This window comes from Apium graveolens, chromosome 11 (assembly GCF_009905375.1).
Source record: "Apium graveolens cultivar Ventura chromosome 11, ASM990537v1, whole genome shotgun sequence".
NCBI classification, from domain to species: domain Eukaryota; kingdom Viridiplantae; phylum Streptophyta; class Magnoliopsida; order Apiales; family Apiaceae; genus Apium; species Apium graveolens.
The window spans coordinates 156,240,175-156,258,987 of NC_133657.1; the positions used below are offsets into that span (position 1 = coordinate 156,240,175).

Consider the following 18,813-nt stretch of genomic DNA (forward strand, 5'->3'; position numbering starts at 1 on the left):
CAAAATTAAGTGAGTGAGTACGTACTTAAATGCATAAAACTCCAAAAAAACTTATTACTACGACAATGTAAAAGAAATATGTAACTTATTTAGCCAAAAAATTAAGAAGCAAAATAAGTTAATACATAATAGAATTAAGCCATAAATATCCTTAGTTAACCTTCTTTTTCAAATATAAATTTTACACCAAACTACATTCTTCCTAATAATAGCAAGCAACAAATCTCTCCATTAACCACGATCCACTGCTTGTCATGAAGTTGTCATTCCTCCAAGTTACCCTAAACAACAAAATGCAGATTCCATTTATATAATTTTAGAATATCTCATCGTACGTTCGGTTAGAAAATATAGCCGTGATGGGGAGGCCTCACAGAGAGTCCTCGCCGGAGCTCGAGATTAAGGTCCATAATGGACACTCACCGATACCGCATCAACGGGCTCGCCAGCGACGCCCGTCGCGCCCACCCCCGCCAACTTTTGAGCCATTTAAAAAATGGTTCCCTTGGTTGGTCCCGATCATAGTACTGGCTAACATTATCCTGTTTATTTTGACAATGTACTACAATGATTGTCCTCACAAGTCCCGTAAATGTTTGGGTGCTGATACTTTAGGCAGATTTGCGTTTCAGCGTACACGCGAAAATCCTCTCCTTGGTCCTTCTGCTAAAACGTAAGAAATTGTATACGTGAAACATGTTTGTGATCAATCTTATGATCATTAGTACCCTCCACCATATATAGGATGTTGGTTTTGGATATTTTTTAAGGATCACTTTTATGATGACACATTTTGATGTAATGTGATTATTTAGGCTACTCAAGATGGGAGCTATGCAATGGTCAGTTGTGGTTGAAAAAAATGAGGTGTGGCGCATTGTATCTTGTATGTGGCTGCATGCAGGGGTTATTCACATTGTTTCGAATATGGTGAGTCTATTGTTCGTTGGCATTCGGCTTGAGCAGGAGTTTGGATTTGGTATGTGTCTTAGCTTTCTTAATCTACAGGCTCTGCATTTTGGCATTCTCAAACTACTAACAAAATCTGTTTCTAAATAGATTCTAGCCTTTCTGATTTTGTTGCCATCATGTGCTGCCTTCATTTCACGACCATATAGAGTTTGCCGCCTTGTTATGTATTAGGCACGACTACTTACTAGTTCTATCTGATGAGTTTACATTTTACACTCTCAAGACCCGAAAAAATATTTATATGAATGTTTTCTAAGCAATCAAAATGTTGTCGAAATTATCATCAAATAGTGCCATTTGATAAAAATCCATAAAAGCCCCGATCAGAAAGAATTACTAAATATCATATGATCTTGATTCCTATTATGCTTCTGCTTTGTCCACTTGATTGTTACTAAAAATATGTTTTAGCCTTTTCTTCCAATTATTTGACTTAAAATGTCAGTTCCCCTGAAGCTGCTTTGTTTCATCAACAGTGCGAATAGGATTGCTGTATGTTGTATCAGGAATCGGAGGAAGCATATTATCCTGCTTGTTTATCCGTAATACCATCTCAGTTGGAGCATCTGGTGCATTATTTGGATTGCTTGGATGCATGCTTTCTGAACTTCTCACAAACTGGACAATATATGCCAACAAGGTACTGGGAAACGTTTTGTCCAATGGCTTTAATTGTCGCTAATATTTTTCCCTTACTTGATCAATTCTTGTGTTTTACATTTCTTAATCAGTGTGGAGCATTACTTAGTCTTGTTTCTATCATCCTGATCAATATAGCTGTGGGAATTCTTCCTCATGTGGACAACTTTGCACATCTAGGAGGTTTCGTTACAGGGTTTTTTCTCGGGTTCGTTGTTTTGATTCGGCCACAGTACGGATGGGTTAACCACAAAACTGCTCCTCCTGGTTACTATGCTTCCAAACCCAAGTCCAAATACAAGATGTACCAGTTGGTATTGTTGGGGCTATCTGTGGTTGTTCTTATATTGGGGTTAGTGTCAAATGCAAGCTTTGTCAGGAAAATCTTATATTATTATAGCCTCTACTGGTATATTGTTGACTGATAATATTTCTGAAACAGATTTACGGCCGGACTAGTAGCACTCCTTCAAGGTGTGAATGGTAATGATCATTGTTCTTTTTGCCATTACTTGAGCTGTGTTCCTACCCCTCTATGGAAATGTGATGACCGCTGCTCGGTAATATGATTTTCTGATTAAACATTTACTCATTGTGCCATAGAAGCTATCTTTGATATCTGATCTACAAGGAAATCATTTACCTAATTCCATGAATCTTGCCTGTAAAATTGGTGTTGCAGGCTATGCAGAGCGGAAACCAGGTGATTTTGCAATGCCTTGGCAATGGGAAGAGCGGAAATTACACATTGATGAGTCAAGATGCAAGTTCAGAAGTGGCTCAGCTTTGTTCTAGTCTCTGCCACTGATTCTTCCCATGCAAGTTTGCATATGTTGAGATCACCTGAACCCCAACACAAGAAGAACAACTTGGTGCTCAATTATATATATTACCAATGCATGTCGAATTATTCACTAAACAGTTAGTGGCCCAGGACCAGGAATCAGCGAGGTTAAAAATTGCTACACTGTGGAACTAACACGATGCTGTATTTTACAAAATTAAACATCCAGGCCAATTAGTACTTTTTTGCAAGTCGACAAACTTAAAGCGCTACATTATTAACAATTATGCTAAAAGGATGCATCGTATAAGTTACAATTTTGCCAGTTGGATCATTTTGTATTGCTAAACTTGGATGTGCCCTACTGGTTACAATTAGATTGATTATGTACTTAGTTTCAGCTTGAGTTTGGAGACTTGTCAACAGGGCCACTGTAGCCCAAATGATTTGTTATAGGGAAATTCTAGTAACAGAATACAGCATAGAACACAAAAAAAAATTTACAACGAATTAAGGTGAGTCCGATGTAATCCTCTCTCATCATTCTACGGAAAAAAATGCATAGTGCGTAGCAATAAATCATTAAAACAAGAAAAAGAACTGTACAATGTCACAAGTACTATTTTCCGGTCTAAAAAACCTTAGATGGGATGTAATCTCTCTGTCCTTATACTATGTCACTTTAAGGTGATTCGTGACTGAAAAATTGTCGGTTGGGCTCGAGGCAACTTGGTCATAGAAGCAGTTATGTTTTTGTAGTTCCAATTTCAGAAAACTGATAATGGTGACTAAGAATGGAGAAAAAGAAAGTAGGGAAGTTCCGTCTAAGTTTATAGCTGTGGAAGAAGCAAAAAAAAAGAAAAACACAGTAAGTGCAGAATAAAGACGGTGATACTCGCTTCTTCTGAATGTCATCATTCTTTGCTCTGTTGGCCTAAAAGAAGAAGAGGTTTTTAGAGATGGAGGGATAGAGAATGAAAATAGTGGGAAGTTGTTAGAAGAGGCAGAGGAAATTAAAGCTATGTTCTGGTCTCGTTAAGTAATGCGGATTATTTTGTTTTTGGTTGGGAAGAATGATTAGAGAGGGCTAGTAAAAAGTTGCTATGGTTAATTTGCATCAGGTATTGAGGGAGAGGCACAGAAAAGTAAAATACAGTGTTGGAACAAGCCATGTATTAGCTGATGATCTTTTTGGAGGATGTCATGAATAAATTCATCTTCATCATCACATGTAAAATAGTTGCGCATTCCAAAAATTTACATAAGTTATGCTGAGATTGCAAAAACTTCTTTAATCATAAGAGATGCAGATGGTGCACCAGGTGTTGATTTTTTCAGTTACTGCTACGACAAAGCTACCGTGACTCATTTTGTTTTTCGCAGATAAAACCAGTATGGCCATAGTCTTTCAGGCACCCATTTAATCTTTTACTATGAAATAAAATCAACACAGCGCAATCCTTCAGCTGTTAGGCATAAACAAAGCCAAACAGTATTTTAAAGAAATACACCAACAGTCCAACACCACGGCTAAACAGCCCTGACATATCCATAGCTTGTCTTACAACTTAAAAGTACCCCTTATCTTAGATAGAAAATCACAATAATATATATTACCTGTGGTGTCCCTTAGCTCTCTATGCTCTGATCGTTGTTTGTTTCTTAATGTCCTCAATCAGCAGGTTAATATTGAAGTGAGAAGAGCCTCCTTTTTCAACTGCCTTGGCTGCCTTCTCTGCAAACTCCCTTGCTTTTCTTCTTCTGTTTTCCCCTTCTTCCCCCTGACACATAATGCAATTTATAGCCCTGGTAACATCTTCTCTCTTCACATTCACTCCGGCCTTCTCTTCCTCACCCAGCCGCACAGCAATCTTATTCCCAACACTCACACCAGTCTCTACTACTTGCACTATTAACTTTTCGTTAAAAAACTGCTCCGCGAACAATGGCCATGCGATCAGTGGAAGTCCAGCACAAACCCCTTCAGTCGTCGAATTCCAACCACAGTGAGTCAAGAATGCTCCAATTGCAGAGTGTGACAAAATTAAAACTTGTGGCGCCCAACCACGGATCAGAAGGCCTCTTCCTTTAATTCTTTCCTCAAATCCATCTTCTACTATCCATTTCTCTATTTCTTCTTGTTTACTTCCAGCCTTTACTACCCATACAAATGGACGTCCCGATGCTTCCAAGCCTAAAGCAAGCTCTATAAGCTGTCCGCGTGTAAGACTACTTAGGCTTCCGAGACATGCATAGATTACAGAGCCGGGTTTCTGAATGTCAAGCCAATTCAAACATTTGTTTTGATCATTGGTGGCATTAGTTCCTCTTTGAACCTTATCTAAGCTATCTTTGTTGCTTAAAGACAAAGGTCCAACACACCAAACTTTATCTCTTCTTAACATTTTAAACTCATCAACATAATTCTTTTTCAACTCCTCAAAGCTGTTAATTACAACCCCGTAAGCTCTTACTTCAGCTGCTCTTATTTGTTTGTTAATAATGTTCACAGAATCAAGAACAGAATCAGGATTGAATAAAGTGGGTAACTGGGGTTTGGTAAACATGATAGGATCAGGTAAACCTGGGACAATAAAGGGCTCCGAGTCTGAAACACTCTCGTGCACTTTTGAAGTTGACAGCATATCTGTGCATAACTGTGTGAAACAACTCATTCCATCAAACATAATCCACGGAATCTGAAACATTTCTGCAGTATCTACTGTCCAAAACACGTGCTTATCGGACAAAATGCAACTTGGACGAGGCCTTACCTCTCCAATAATTTTTTCTACAGGCTTCTGTAACATATTTAATGCAGAAAAAAAGTTTGTAATCAAACCATAAGTAGGCAGTGCATCAATGTTTTCACATCCCTCGGGCAGGCCAGCTTCCACAGACGGGAACGGGACTTCAAGAAGGCGAATGGGGAGGCCGGAATCAATGGCCCGATTAATGGCTGCTCCAAAACGGACAGAATTGCGAGGCGTGATGACAATGGTGACAACAACTTGGCGTTGGGCCAGCAGTTTGGCCATGTCTATCATTGGAATAAGGTGGCCTGGACACATTAAGGGGATCATAACAAAGTGAAGCTGCTGTGACTGTGAATCCATTAATACACACCTGAAGTTTGATAATGCTTTCGATAATAGTATTGCACGGAGAAAGTATGAAACACTCGAATGTTTAGTGCTATAACAACATGTGTGTGTCATAAAATTTAAAAGGAAAATGCGATGGTATTCTTGAAAGATTTTTAAAAAATTGTTTGGGATAGTTTAGATTATCAAAGCTTTTCAGAATCTTGGATTATTATGGATTAAAAAGGTCTTTTGAAATTAAATGGTATACAAATTTAGGAATTTGTAAATTGACGAGATATCCTTGAATTTAATATCCATGACTTTTTTGGATTATATATACAGGGTATCTCATTTAAAAATTTAATATCCACTAAAATCTAGTATTTTCAAGAAAAATAAAATGATATTCGATGAAGATTTTTAAAAAGCATGATTGGGATATTCTAGATTTTACGAGATTTTCAAAATATGAGCGTATTCAATATTATATTTAAAACAATAAAGTGTAATTTAATTGCGCGTAACAATATTTCTAAAGAAATGAAACTTGGTAAAAACAATTATATCTTGTTATAATAAATTATTAACCTTTAACTTTAAAAAGTCTGGACTTTTATTCGGGGCCGATCCGAACCTTTATCCTACCTTTTTAAAATCCGGGTCTTTCTCCAGATTTTTATAAATCCGGGCATTTATCAATATTTTTCGGGATTTGGGTCGGGTCGAATTTTCAAGAGAAAATGAGGTATGTTTGAGACATGCGGACCTGGTCGAACTAGGCCTGACTTTTCTCTGAATCAGACTTTTCAGGCTATTTTTCTAATCGAGTCGAATTTCAGGTTTGAAATTTTTTGAACATCTCAACTTTAAGGTCACCAAATTTGTGTCCTCCAATTTTTAATGGTGAAAATTATCAAGTATTTGTTGTCAAGATGAAAACTCATTTTAAAGATTTGGGTTTATGGACTTGGGTTAAAATTTAGAGGGAAATACAACTTCTTACAAAAAATACTACTCATAAATCAAATCAGACTTTACGAAAATGAATCAAGCAAGGCCACAAGGACTTTATCAATAATTTATACGGTTGTGTCATAATCGTTTTTACAAGTAACATGACTTGTGAAACGGGAAAAGAGACTTGAAATAATCGACTAAAAGAATTATATGACGTCAATGCAAGAACAAAGAAGATGTAATTAAGTTCTATATTTTAAAAGGGATTTTGAGATTTTAGTCATGAAATAAAAAAACACCATACAAGATTATTATGATAATTTGACGGGTTTTGTGAATAAAATGCAGCCAATTGGCTGATTGGAGATTGTTAGGAATATGTCATAGGCTTGATGATAAGTTCACCAAAACACCTTAGTAGATTTAACTAAGTGTTTTTGTAGCTCTCAACGGATGATTTACTTCAACATTCGTTGAGAGAGTAGCTTATGTCTTAATAAGTTTCGTAACACATTTCTGCATACTACAATACCTTAGAGATCTAGAAGTTGTGGATATTTAAAGTCATGTTGACTATTAGATTGATATGCAAAATAGGTTAGCCAATTGTATATATTAAATGCCTTGTAATTTTGCATAAGTGAAATGGATTTAACTGCTATGGAATACTTTCAACGGATGATTCTACAAGGTTTCAACGGATGATCCAAGTCACATTCAACGGATAATCTAATAAAGTTTCAACGGATGATCCAACACAGTCTCAACGAATAATCCAATGAAGTTTTAACAAATGTTCTAATTCAAATTGCGGTTGATAGTGACTTGACAGTCACATGGGTTGATTAGATGCAAATAGAATGTGGCAGCCTATTTACATATTTTAGAGAACAAAGAAGCATTTTCATTTTCATGCTTACTTGAAGAAAACCAAATATATTGGATGGAGAAAAGAAGAAGCGTGTGATTAGACAAAGACATATTTTATTTTATTAGTTTGTCTTATTCACTTGTATCTTGGTAATATATAAATCAAGAGTAGATAGTAATAAATTAAGCAATCAACAAGAGAAATAGAAAAAGCTGTATCTGTGAAGAATTTCTCTGTTCCTTGTAATTCTACTTGTAAGCAGCTGTGTGCAAACCTTGCATCACATAGTTCTTCATCTTATATATATCTCTAATAAAAAAGTTCAATCCACCAGAAAGTTTTTAAATATTTGTGTTTAATTACTTTGCGTTTGATTACATCAATATTTTTCATTCCGCACTTTTGCTTAATCAAACACTGTTATATATATTTGAGATATAATAATTCTTAAAATCAAAAAGGACCCGGAATTAAATTCACCCCCCCCCATTCTGTAATTCTTTGTTAGATTATTTGGGAATAAAAATTGGTATAAGAGCAAGCTCTTAAAGTACAAAGAATTTAAAGATCACAACAACTAACAAGATGAGCAGAAAAGACGTTTGAGTAAAAATTTCATTCTTGTATAAAGACAATTATCACCACTGGAAGGTGAAAATGCACCTACATCTTCTCTCTCAAGATGAAAGTTATGTGGATTGCATTGAGAAAGCCCCTCATGTCCCTAGAAAAGCTGCTATAGATAAAGAAGGAGATGTAGGTGATGAGCAAACTGTAATAACCCCAAAAATTTTGAACTTTTTGTAACCCTTATGAATAGTGATTTTGCTGATTATGCTGAATAAGAAAACTTTTCATGCCACACTATGTAAGGGTTCTTTTATTGATATTCTGAGATCTTATTAGTACTCTATACGGTATATAAGTGTATGTAAGATCGTCAGAATCCAAATTCGAACACTTTGATTTTTCCCGAAAAATCACCAAATACAGAAAGAATTGAGTATAAGATAACATGATTAAAAGGATTTTAATTCAAGGATTATAAGATAGGATCATAAAAGGAATATAAAATATTGAGAAAGGTTTAGGGGAACCTAAGTAATGAGATCCCGGGTATGATCCCTCAAACGACGAACGAGAACGAAAGTTAAGCGAACCGTAAAACAAATAAGTGACCAAGAGACAAGCTTGTACAAGAAGCCAAGGATTGTGACATCATCACACTACAAGGAGAAGACATGTGGTAATAGGATGACACAAGCATGGTGACATAAGCATGATAAGGAGAAGTGTTTTGTTGGATGATTCTAGGCCAAGTAAAAGTTACCATGGTAAATTCCATGTAACCAAGCTAAACACCACACAAAAACACCAAGCAAGCAAACAATTCATTTTCTCTCTTTTCTTCATGAAGCTCTCGGCCCTTTCCCTTTTTCAAAGAAGAAAAATTGCAAAATTCAAGCTTCACTCCATAAACAAATCCAAGGTAACTTCCTTAGCTTCTTGATGATTAGATTAGCATATCCTAGGAGTTTAAGCTTCCAATTCTTTATGAATCTCTTCCAATAATTCAAGGAAGAAGATGGTGAATAGTAACTTTCAAAAAATAACTTTAGTTTTCTTGAATTTTAATGAAAGTTTAAGGTTATACAAGCAAGGATCAAGGTTCTTTTAGGAATTCAAAGCTCTTGTGTTGTGTTAAGAAGCTTCAAGAAGGTATAAACTCCAAACCCTAGCTTTAGTTTTGAGTATTTAGGAATGGTTATGATTGATATAGTATATGAGAAGCATGATGCTTGTTTGCTTAAAGTTTAGTTGAGTTTGTAGAGATTTTGATGGTTGAATCTTGGTTATTAGTTAATGAACCTTAGTATGGTTAGTAGCTTTTGTTGTGATTGAATGAGTTTGATAAAACATGAAGTAATGGACTGATGTAGTGAGTTTTGGAGGGATTTTGGTTGTAATGTTGATTGTGGGTTAAATTTTGGATTGATTGGAGTAGTTTAAAATTTGGTAATCGCGTAAACATAGCCGTCGTAATGCCCGATTTACCTTAGACTGTTTTAGTTCTTAACTTCAGGACCCGTGAACTCACTGTAAGATTCTGACCATTGTCATGTTTAGATAGTTCATGTTACGAGCTTTGTTTCGATATGTGGTACGCTTGAATCCGATGTACGGTTTAGGAGAAACGACCGTTTTAAGTAACGGTGTTTCGCGAACGAACCATTACCCCTCGCCTTACTTTGAAACCTTGGTTAAGGCCCTTAAATGACTAATTGGAGTATGAAACAATTGTGTAAAGTGGATTAGGCAGTTAGTAGGGTACTCGTGAAAGAATCGCCTTAAAATTCTTAATGGTTAAATTATTAAAAATGGTGGAGCTGAGGGTACTCGAACGACTTATGTGATTCGTTAAGCGTAAGAAGTGACCATAAGCGAACGTTAGGGTTCAATTGGTTAAAGTCTAGTTTCTTATGCGACCGGGGTTTAATTTCGACTTATGTTGTTGTTCATAGGTTATCGGACCCACTCTAAGCTTAAGTCTATCCGGGAACACTCAGGCAAGTCTTCTACCCGTTATACTGTTGTTGTGATGTATATATGTATATGCATTATCTTGTGATAAGTGCATGATTGTTATTAGCAAATCTTATGATATATTGGAGCATGCTGATATGGTATATAAGCATGTCTGTTTCGTAATCTTGATATCTATTTGTTGATTTGATTTCTTATAAGTTGCATAATACCTATGCTAGAGATAAGCAGTAGTTGCGTATACCCTTAGTATAGGGGACCCAAAGGGGAACATATTGCTAAACCGGGAGTCGATGTTTCCGAGTATAATATATATATATATATATATTATTTTATTTATATATTCGATAACTTTATGTTATTTAATGAATATTATTTTGAATATTCATTCGAGGACTCATGACTCCGTTTATTTTATTTAATGAATATTATTTTGAATATTCATTCGAGGACTTATGACTCAGTTTATTTTATTTAATGAATATTATTTTGAATATTCATCTGAGGACTTATGACTCCATTTATTTTATTTAATGAATATTATTTTAAATATTCATTCGAGGACTTATGACTCCGTTTATTATATTTAATGAATATTATTTTGAATATTCATTCGAGGACTTATGACTCCGTTTATTTTATTTAATGAATATTATTTTAAATATTCATTCGAGGACTTATGACTCCGCTTATTCATTAAGTAATATTCTTTATTTTATTAAAGAATAATGTTCGATAATCAAACTTATTTTCGATTATTCAAATAAAGATCGTACTTTCGTATAAGTATATCTTTGGTTATTTATTATTCATTTCAAGTATGAGTTTTAAAACTTCTACTTCAATTATTTATATAGAGATTATCCTTTATGGGAATATTATTTAAATAATAATATTCAAATATTTTCTAATATATCGGGACTGATTTATTTCATTAAATCTGCATTACTCCAAACATTCTTAAAAATGTTTTCGAGTCTTCAAAATGATTTTTAAAAGTTAGAGCGGATCCCAAAACTCATTTTTATATTTAAGATCTTCCTTTCAAAGGGGATTTAAATACTCGCTCAAAACCTGAGGGATCCGGCTCTGTGGTGTATTTTATATTCGCAACGAGGCTGTTGTTTTCAGAAAACGTCTTGATTACTTGCCCAACATTCGGGAAGTAAGTCCATCTATTTGAGTCGGCATAAGCAACATGGGCTCAGTGGGCGTCCATGAAAGTGTAAGTGGCTCAGTGGGAGTCCATCAATGCGTAAGTGGCTGAGTGGCAGTCCAGCATAGGTCCTAATGCGTTCAGGGTGATGACCTGTGGGGAATTCGTCCATCTACTAGTAGAAAAGGTTACTTATTGGTATCTTTGCCTGATCAGCAAGATATTAGGTTTATGCCAAGGTTTTCTCCTTTCCAAATTCATTGGATATTGCAACTCTGTTTATAATTTTCATAACAGGGGTTTTCAAGGAGTGTATGAAATGTATATATATAGGTGTATATATATATATCGGGACTTAATGAAGTATCTCGTAACTTCATTATTTATAATGATATTTCAAAGATTGAATCTATCCAAGTCTTTTCTTGTAGTCTCATCTATATGATGAACTTTTGAAACTGATTATACCTTGAACGGTGGTAGTTCAAGTAGTATTCGGAAAAGATATAAGTATATTTGAGTATCTTGTAACTTCATCTTTTCAACTTATATCTGGTTAATGATTATCTTATGCAAGACAAAGATTTTCACAAAAACGTTGAGACAAGGTTAGATATATGAGATCACCTTGCAACGATATTTTTATACAGTTATAAACTGGAACTCTGTGTTTATTATACATGGAAGAGGACTTCCAAGATTTTGAAAATTATATGTACATATATACTGAATATTTTGCGACTTGGTCGCGTTAAGAGATCAAACTTGGTTCATTTCTTTTTTACCAAGACTTTCATGAGTGCTATGAGAATGCTCATATATTGTAAATTGTTATACATATTATTTTGGTGGGCTTGGTTCTCACCCTTGCTTTCTTCTTTCATCACACAACAACAGATAGACAAGATGAACAGGATCGAGCTCCCAATTCGTGAGCGGTTAGGAAACGTTCCGCAGTTTCCTGTTGGCGTTGATGTCGTTGTAGCTGAGGTAGGAACTACCAATAGGCTAGGCTTTCAACTTTTGATGTGCCAGACTTATGTACATTTATGATTTGTAATAATGGCAAAGAATATGTAAATTTATTCAGAAACCCTTTGAGGTGTAATGGCTTATAATTATGGAATAAATTGACTTGTGTTATTTTTGGATATTCATCTCTGAGACTATAACTTGTGGTGTGTGTGTGTGTATATTGTGGGGTCACAGTACGCAGTAGTTGATTTTTTATTAAGATTAAGTGTTATTAAGAGAAATGGAACTCGTAACAACCCGGATCCCCGACCCCGGATTTGGGGGTGTTACAGAAATGGTATCAGAGCCAAGCGTTATAAACCTCAGAGATGATGCGACGTTAAGATAAGAAGTTCACTAAGATAATAAGAACTCTTTCCAAGTTCATGGTCAGACTACCTAACGTAGTACTGGCAGTTAAAACCCTTAGGGGAACCCTTTTAAATATCGTGATAGAAGCTTAGTTCGTTATCGTGTATGGTAGCGGGACTCCGAACCCTGAGGTTGAGGAGCAGTAACGCGATGATGTTTTATTACTTATTAGGAGATCAGATTGTGGATTCGATAGAGCGTCCTAACGAGGGAACGGATAATGCTCATATTAAGGATGTAGCCGTTGAGGAGGTTGTCCCAGAAGGGATCGTTGCTGAAGAGGAACCTGTGGAGGATCCTGACAAGAACGAAGAAAAGACCGATAAGGAATGGATGACCTTGGTCAGGACGACTACCAGAGGTAGGATTGGCCGGTCACTACTGGAGGTTCGTTCAAGTTTGTAAAGATAGTAGCCCCTTTAACGCGGCTTACTCGTAAGACTGAGAAGTTCGAATGGACAGAGAAATGTGAGAACAGTTTTCAAGAACTGAAGCAAAGGTTGATGACGGCTCCTATGTTGGCATTGCCGGATGGAAAAGGAGATTTTGTAATTTGTATTGACGCTTCGCATAAGGAATTAGGGTGCTTCTTATACAGCACAACAAGGTAATCGTGTACATGTCAAGATAATTAAGGGAATATGAAAATCCGATATCCTACCCATGAGCTTGGGCTCGTGACAATAGTTTTGCCCTAAAGATTGGAGGCACTACTTGTATGGAGAGAAGTGCGAGATTTACACAAGCCATAAGTGCTCTAGTACATTTTAACGCAGAAAGTGCTCAACATGCGCCAGAGGAGGTGGTTAGAGCTAATCAAGGATTACGATTATGAGATTCTTTATCATCCAGGGAAAGCCAAAATGGTGGCTAATGCCCTTAGTAGAAAGGAGAGACTCAAGATGATAATGTCTTTGGGAGAGTTGATAAGAGATTTCGAGAAAATGGAAATAGAAGTAAAGGTAATCGGAGCCAGAACTGAAAAGCTGTTTAAGATTGTAATACAGCCCGAATTATTGAAAAAGATCATAGTGTGCCAAGAAAAAGTAATGAATGAAGGCAGAGAGTCAATGACTGGAGAAGAGATCCATATCAAGAAAGAAAGAACCCATAACATAATGAAATGGAAAACAAGGATTTTAACGTATAAGATAACCCTGATTATGGGGGAAGGATGAAACATTTCATGTTGAGAAAACAGAAGTCGAGCAAGATAGGGAAACCAGGACGGTACTCCTATGGGGAAATTCATGGAGCTGCCTAAACAGAACTTATACTTTTACCCCCCCCCCAACCACCACCCTGAGGAAACAGTGCATTGGGAAATTCTTTCAGGACCTTTAAGTCGCTAAGCTCTCAGAGTTCCAAGGAACAAGTTGACCTAGTCGAGGCAAGAGCCTGGGTAAAGTAAAGAGACGAATCATTTGAGATTCTAAATGATTGACGAAGCGCAAAAGACTGTTTTTCCACTTACCTTCCTAAGAGAGAGGCCACCCGCTGGTGAAAGGCCAAGGAAGGCACGGAGCCAGAGGTTATAATAAACTGATTAAAGTTCAGTCAATTGTTTTCGGGAAAGTACTTCCCAAGGATATGGAGTTAGTGTAAAAGCTTTGGAGCCAGAACAAAGGCGGACGAGTATGATGAATTATGAATCTAAGTTGTAAAAGTTGTCAAGATTCATTCTGAGGACACGAATCCCAGAACGACGTGATGTTTAAAGTCAATGATTAGTGGGTTCATGAAATGATAGTAAGAGAAAGGAAAATAAAAAGAAACTGAAGTGGAAAGGAATATAAAGGCAATAGAGTTTGAGGAATGATAAGGGAGTTGGGTATGTGAAACCCTAAGAAACCCTAGTAATAAATATAGAGAAATGCGTCATCATCAGTGCGATGATGAGTGATCATGAGATAAAGTCAAGGTTTGAAGGCGTAAGCGATACGTATAATTAATCCCCTTTAAGTTGAGAGTACTCGATGAAACTTTGAGATAGACCGATGGATTAATAAGGAAACACGGATGGACTGAGGAGACAGGATAACAAGATATTAGGAAAATAGGATGAAGGTAGTGACCTTCAAGAAAGTGAAGTGTAAGACCGAGGGCATGATACCCAGAAAGGGAGACGCCAGGTATGAAAGATATCCCAACATTGAGATGACTGTTGAGATAAACAACAAAAGTAATTAAGGATTTATTAAGAAGGAGTTCACGTTGAACACGACCAATATCTTCCAGAACATCCATGTGATCATTACCAAATCAGGAAAGAAAAGCGGATAACCTTTCTTTTTATCTTTTGGAGGCCATATGGATTAACCTCAACTTGAATAAGGATGCTATTGTGAAATTTGGTATAGACTATCGATGTGGAAATGATTGAATAAGAAAGGATGCATGTACCTTTTTAAAGGTGGAATTAAGGATAGAACCTCGGTAACTTAAAATGAATCCTAGGGGAATGCATAAAGGTTGGCATTTCACCCTTAATAGGGATAGTATGAGTTTTGACAGTATGAATTGGAAAGGATTAAGGTAACAACAACCTTTAAGGATCAGTGGAGAAATTTTTTTTCGGAAGTATATAGACAATGATTCTGGTATTAGTAAATGGTATCTTGATATGCCCTGTGGCTGGGGTGTACCTGATGAAGGATTTAAGGATAACCTTAGAGGTTTTACAATGAGAAAGGTAATATTCAAAATTCTCAAGAATAGAAATTTTTGATGAAGGAAATATGACGTAATTATAATAATGCCAGGTGGGGCATGTGTTGAACCATAGGAAAGTATAGATTAACCCAATGAAGGTTGAGATTGGTGAAAATAAGAAGGACCCAAGATAAGAGATGTCCTAAGTATGATCGAGAGTCAGTCGTGACAATGTTAGCCTCTAAAGACCGAGGCAATAACTTATGGAAAAATGGTGATATTTTTTTCTTTCTCACCAAAGCTTAAGGAAGAGCATTTTCACACAAGCAGTGATTGGAAATGAGGTAGAAAATTTAGTTGGAGATCGTTCAAAAGACATTGATTATAAGGAAATATTACTAATAGGAAAGGCCAATGAGGTGGCCGGCACTCTAAGTGTAAGAGAGCAATTATAGGCGCTCGTGCCAGAGGAATACAGTGATGATGGTTAAAGCTGTGAAGGTTGTATTATGGTGTGAAAGATTGACATTCCTTCTGATGATTGTACGATACTCAACCGTAATAGTAGATTGGTAAAGATTTAATTCATGTAAACGCCATGAGCAGGATATCTATCTTAGAAGGTACTATTTTGAGATAAGCCAGGACCATGTTACGGGAGGACTAAATGAACCTATGAGCTTCATGTTTCCTAATAAAGACATATGGTTAATAATGGTATTAGCCTGCTATCGTTGCTTTCATTGAAACTCTTCTGCAATTTTATCTACTTCATGTCATGTATGTACGTCAGGATCAGGAGTGTTCTTCATGGATCATGAATGGTGATTATGTTACCTCCTTAGAAGGATTCGATACGATATGTATGGACTCCGTATGGTTAGCTATTAAGATTTCATGGAAAACGAATGACTATAGTAGGTCAACGGTGGGCCATAGTAATGCAGGAATGATTCTGCGAGTAATGAGCTGATTACTTACAACCGTGAGAGTTGTATTTGAATGAATGTTGAGAGTGAGTACCACTAATCGGGTCGTGGTGGTGTATAAGTTATCATTGATAGGCTAATTAAGTCGATTATCTACCTATTGAATACTTATTCCTTCTTAGCAATAGAGAGTCGTATTACTATACGAGGAAGGTTGCAGTGCAAGCGTAGAACTCTAGTGACAATGATGTCTAGATTGAAATCCCTTATTCGAGTTTCGATGTTGAGGGAGTTTCAAAGGTGAGTGTTTAGGAGCTCGAGCAAGAGCATGGGTCCGTAGAATGATGGACGGAATAGCAAAAAAAAAATCTTTAAGCACGTAAAATGTGATGCTATAATACTTGATGTTGATATATATACATATATGTTTTGTTCTCCTATGACAAACCTCTATAGTTCAGAGGTAGATTCCAAGCCAGATATTTTGTGGCAGTATAGTTTTTTTATATATACAATTTTCTTCGATTCGTTCTTTTCTCTCCTTTTCATTTCATGTAAGCTGAGAAGAACAACCCTTCCAGAAGGGGAGGTATTGCCGAATGACTATCTATCTATGCGATAGAAGCCTAATAGGATACCACATGTTGTTTAATTTCTTGTCAAGTACTAAAGGCTGGCCACCTTCTGTACTAACTATGCGATATAACAAGTGTTCATGATCATAGTGATCTCTCAATAAATTCTTTTACTTCTATACGATGGATCAAGCTTTCAAAGATAGAAGCAGCTAGAAAGGAGTAGTATCAGTGCGATGGTATTCCGAATCTAACACGTTCGTGATACTAAGGTTGACGTGGTTATTAAAAGGTTATAGAACGCTAGCGAGCAAAAGTATAACCAGTATAATATTAGGAACAGAAGATAGTAATGATTACGAACTGGAAAAGAATGGGTATTGAGAAGCAAAAGCTATAATGTTAGAAGCTATGATGAGAGTCTGTGCAATAGACTTGAAAGAATTTGGAATGGTCACTTAGCACGGATTGAGTTTTCTTACGACAATAGATGGTATGTCAGTATCGAGATATCACCTTATGAGATCCTTGAGGGAAGACAAAGTCGATCTCCCTTATGTCGGATGAAGTTGTAGAGCACAAGATGCTCGGACCCGAAGTGGTCCAATGGACCAAAGACATAGTGGATCTAATCAGAAGACGGATGACAGCAACCCCAGGATGGATAAAAGAGGTATGCTGATTTGACTCGAAAGTACAAAGAGTATGAAATAGGGGACCTAGTAATGTTAAAGGTATCCCTTGGAAAGGATTGATGAGGTTCGGAAAGAAAGGAAAGCTAAGTCCACAATTTGTTGGACCCTTGGATATATTAAGAAGTATTGGGAAGTTAGCATATGAGCTAGCTCTACCCCCTGAACATGTAGCAAGTTCATAACGTGTTCCACGTATAAATGTTAAGGAAGTGTAATTCGTATGCCAGACAAATAGGGGCATATAAGTGCATAGACATGCAACCAGACGTAACCTATATGGAGCAACCAGGAAGGGTATAGATTGAAAAGGAACAAGTACTTAGGAGAAGGGTTATCAAACTAGTCAGAGTTTGATGGTAGAACCACAATGCGGGAAAATTTACTTGAGAGTTAGAAAGTGCAATGCTAAGAGAGTATCACTATTCATTTTCTATCTGATTCCGGGACGGAATCCTTTTAAGGAGGGGAGACTGTAATAACCCCAAAAATTTTGAACTTTTTGTAACCCTTATGAATAGTGATTTTGCAGATTATGCTGAATAAGAAAACTTTTCATGCCACACTATGTAGGGGTTCTTTTATTGATATTCTGAGATCTTATTAGTACTTTATATGGTATATAAGTGTATGTAAAGATCGTCAGAATCCAAATTCGAACACTTTGATTTTTCCCGAAAACCCACCAGATACAGAAAGAATTGAGTATAAGGTAACATGATTAAAAGGATTTTAATTCAAGGATTATAAGAGAGGATCATAAAAGGAATATAAAATATTAAGAAAGGTTTAAGGGAACCTAAGTAATGAGATCCCGGGTATGATCCCTCAAACGACGAACGAGAACGAAAGTTAAGCGAACCGTAAAACAAATAAGCGACCAAGAGACAAGCTTGTACAAGAAGCCAAGGATTGTGACATCATCACACTACAAGGAGAAGACATGTGGCAATAGGATGACACAAGCATGGTGACATAAGCATGACAAGGAGAAGTGTTTTGTTGGATGATTCTAGGCCAAGTAAAAGTTACCATGGTAAATTCCATGTAACCAAGCTAAACACCACACAAAAACACCAAGCAAGCAAACAATTCATTTTCTCTCTTTTCTTCATGAAGCTCTCGGCCCTTTCCCTTTTTCAAAGAAGAAAAATTGCAAAATTCAAGCTTCACTCCATAAACAAATCCAAGGTAATTTCCTTAGCTTCTTGATGATTAGATAAGCATATCCTAGGAGTTTAAGCTTCCAGTTCTTCATGAATCTCTTCCAATAATTCAAGGAAGAAGATGGTGAATAGTAACTTTCAAAAAATAACTTTAGTTTTCTTGAATTTGTATGAAAGTTTAAGGTTATACAAGCAAGGTTCAAGGTTCTTTTAGGCATTCAAAGCTCTTATGTTGTGTTAAGAAGCTTCAAGAAGGTATAAACTCCAAACCCTAGCTTTAGTTTTGAGTATTTAGGAATGGTTATGATTGATATAGTATATGAGAAGCATGATGCTTGTTTGTTTAAAGTTTGGTTGAGTTTGTTGAGATTTTGATGGTTGAATCTTGGTTATTAGTTAATGAA

General features: G+C 36.3%; 2 protein-coding genes across 2 annotated transcripts; one reads left to right on the forward strand and one right to left on the reverse strand.

The window, feature by feature from the left end:
* Positions 1–261: 261 nt before the first annotated feature.
* On the forward strand, positions 262–2,801 carry LOC141697901 (RHOMBOID-like protein 2). The gene is made up of 6 exons (XM_074502457.1): positions 262–673; positions 816–979; positions 1,449–1,612; positions 1,704–1,963; positions 2,054–2,171; positions 2,294–2,801. Exons 1-6 carry the CDS (start codon positions 360–362, stop codon positions 2,417–2,419), a joined length of 1,146 nt encoding a protein of 381 aa, XP_074358558.1. The 5' UTR covers positions 262–359; the 3' UTR covers positions 2,420–2,801.
* A 1,231-nt stretch (positions 2,802–4,032) lies between these two features.
* LOC141696035 (UDP-glycosyltransferase 73C6-like) lies at positions 4,033–5,511 on the reverse strand. Its single transcript, XM_074500228.1, has one exon. The coding sequence runs from the start codon at positions 5,509–5,511 to the stop codon at positions 4,033–4,035; it is 1,479 nt and encodes a 492-aa protein (XP_074356329.1).
* Positions 5,512–18,813: the final 13,302 nt, after the last annotated feature.

Excerpts from the sequence above, each read along its gene's own strand:
- LOC141696035 (XM_074500228.1), bottom strand. The coding sequence starts at position 5,511 with ATGGATTCACAGTCACAGCAGCTTCACTTTGTTATGATCCCCTTAATG.
- LOC141697901 (XM_074502457.1), top strand. The coding sequence starts at position 360 with ATGGGGAGGCCTCACAGAGAGTCCTCGCCGGAGCTCGAGATTAAGGTC. Across the intron at positions 674-815 it reads CTTGGTCCTTCTGCTAAAAC|GCTACTCAAGATGGGAGCTA; the intron begins GTAAGAAATTGT and ends GTGATTATTTAG. Across the intron at positions 980-1,448 it reads TGAGCAGGAGTTTGGATTTG|TGCGAATAGGATTGCTGTAT; the intron begins GTATGTGTCTTA and ends TTTCATCAACAG.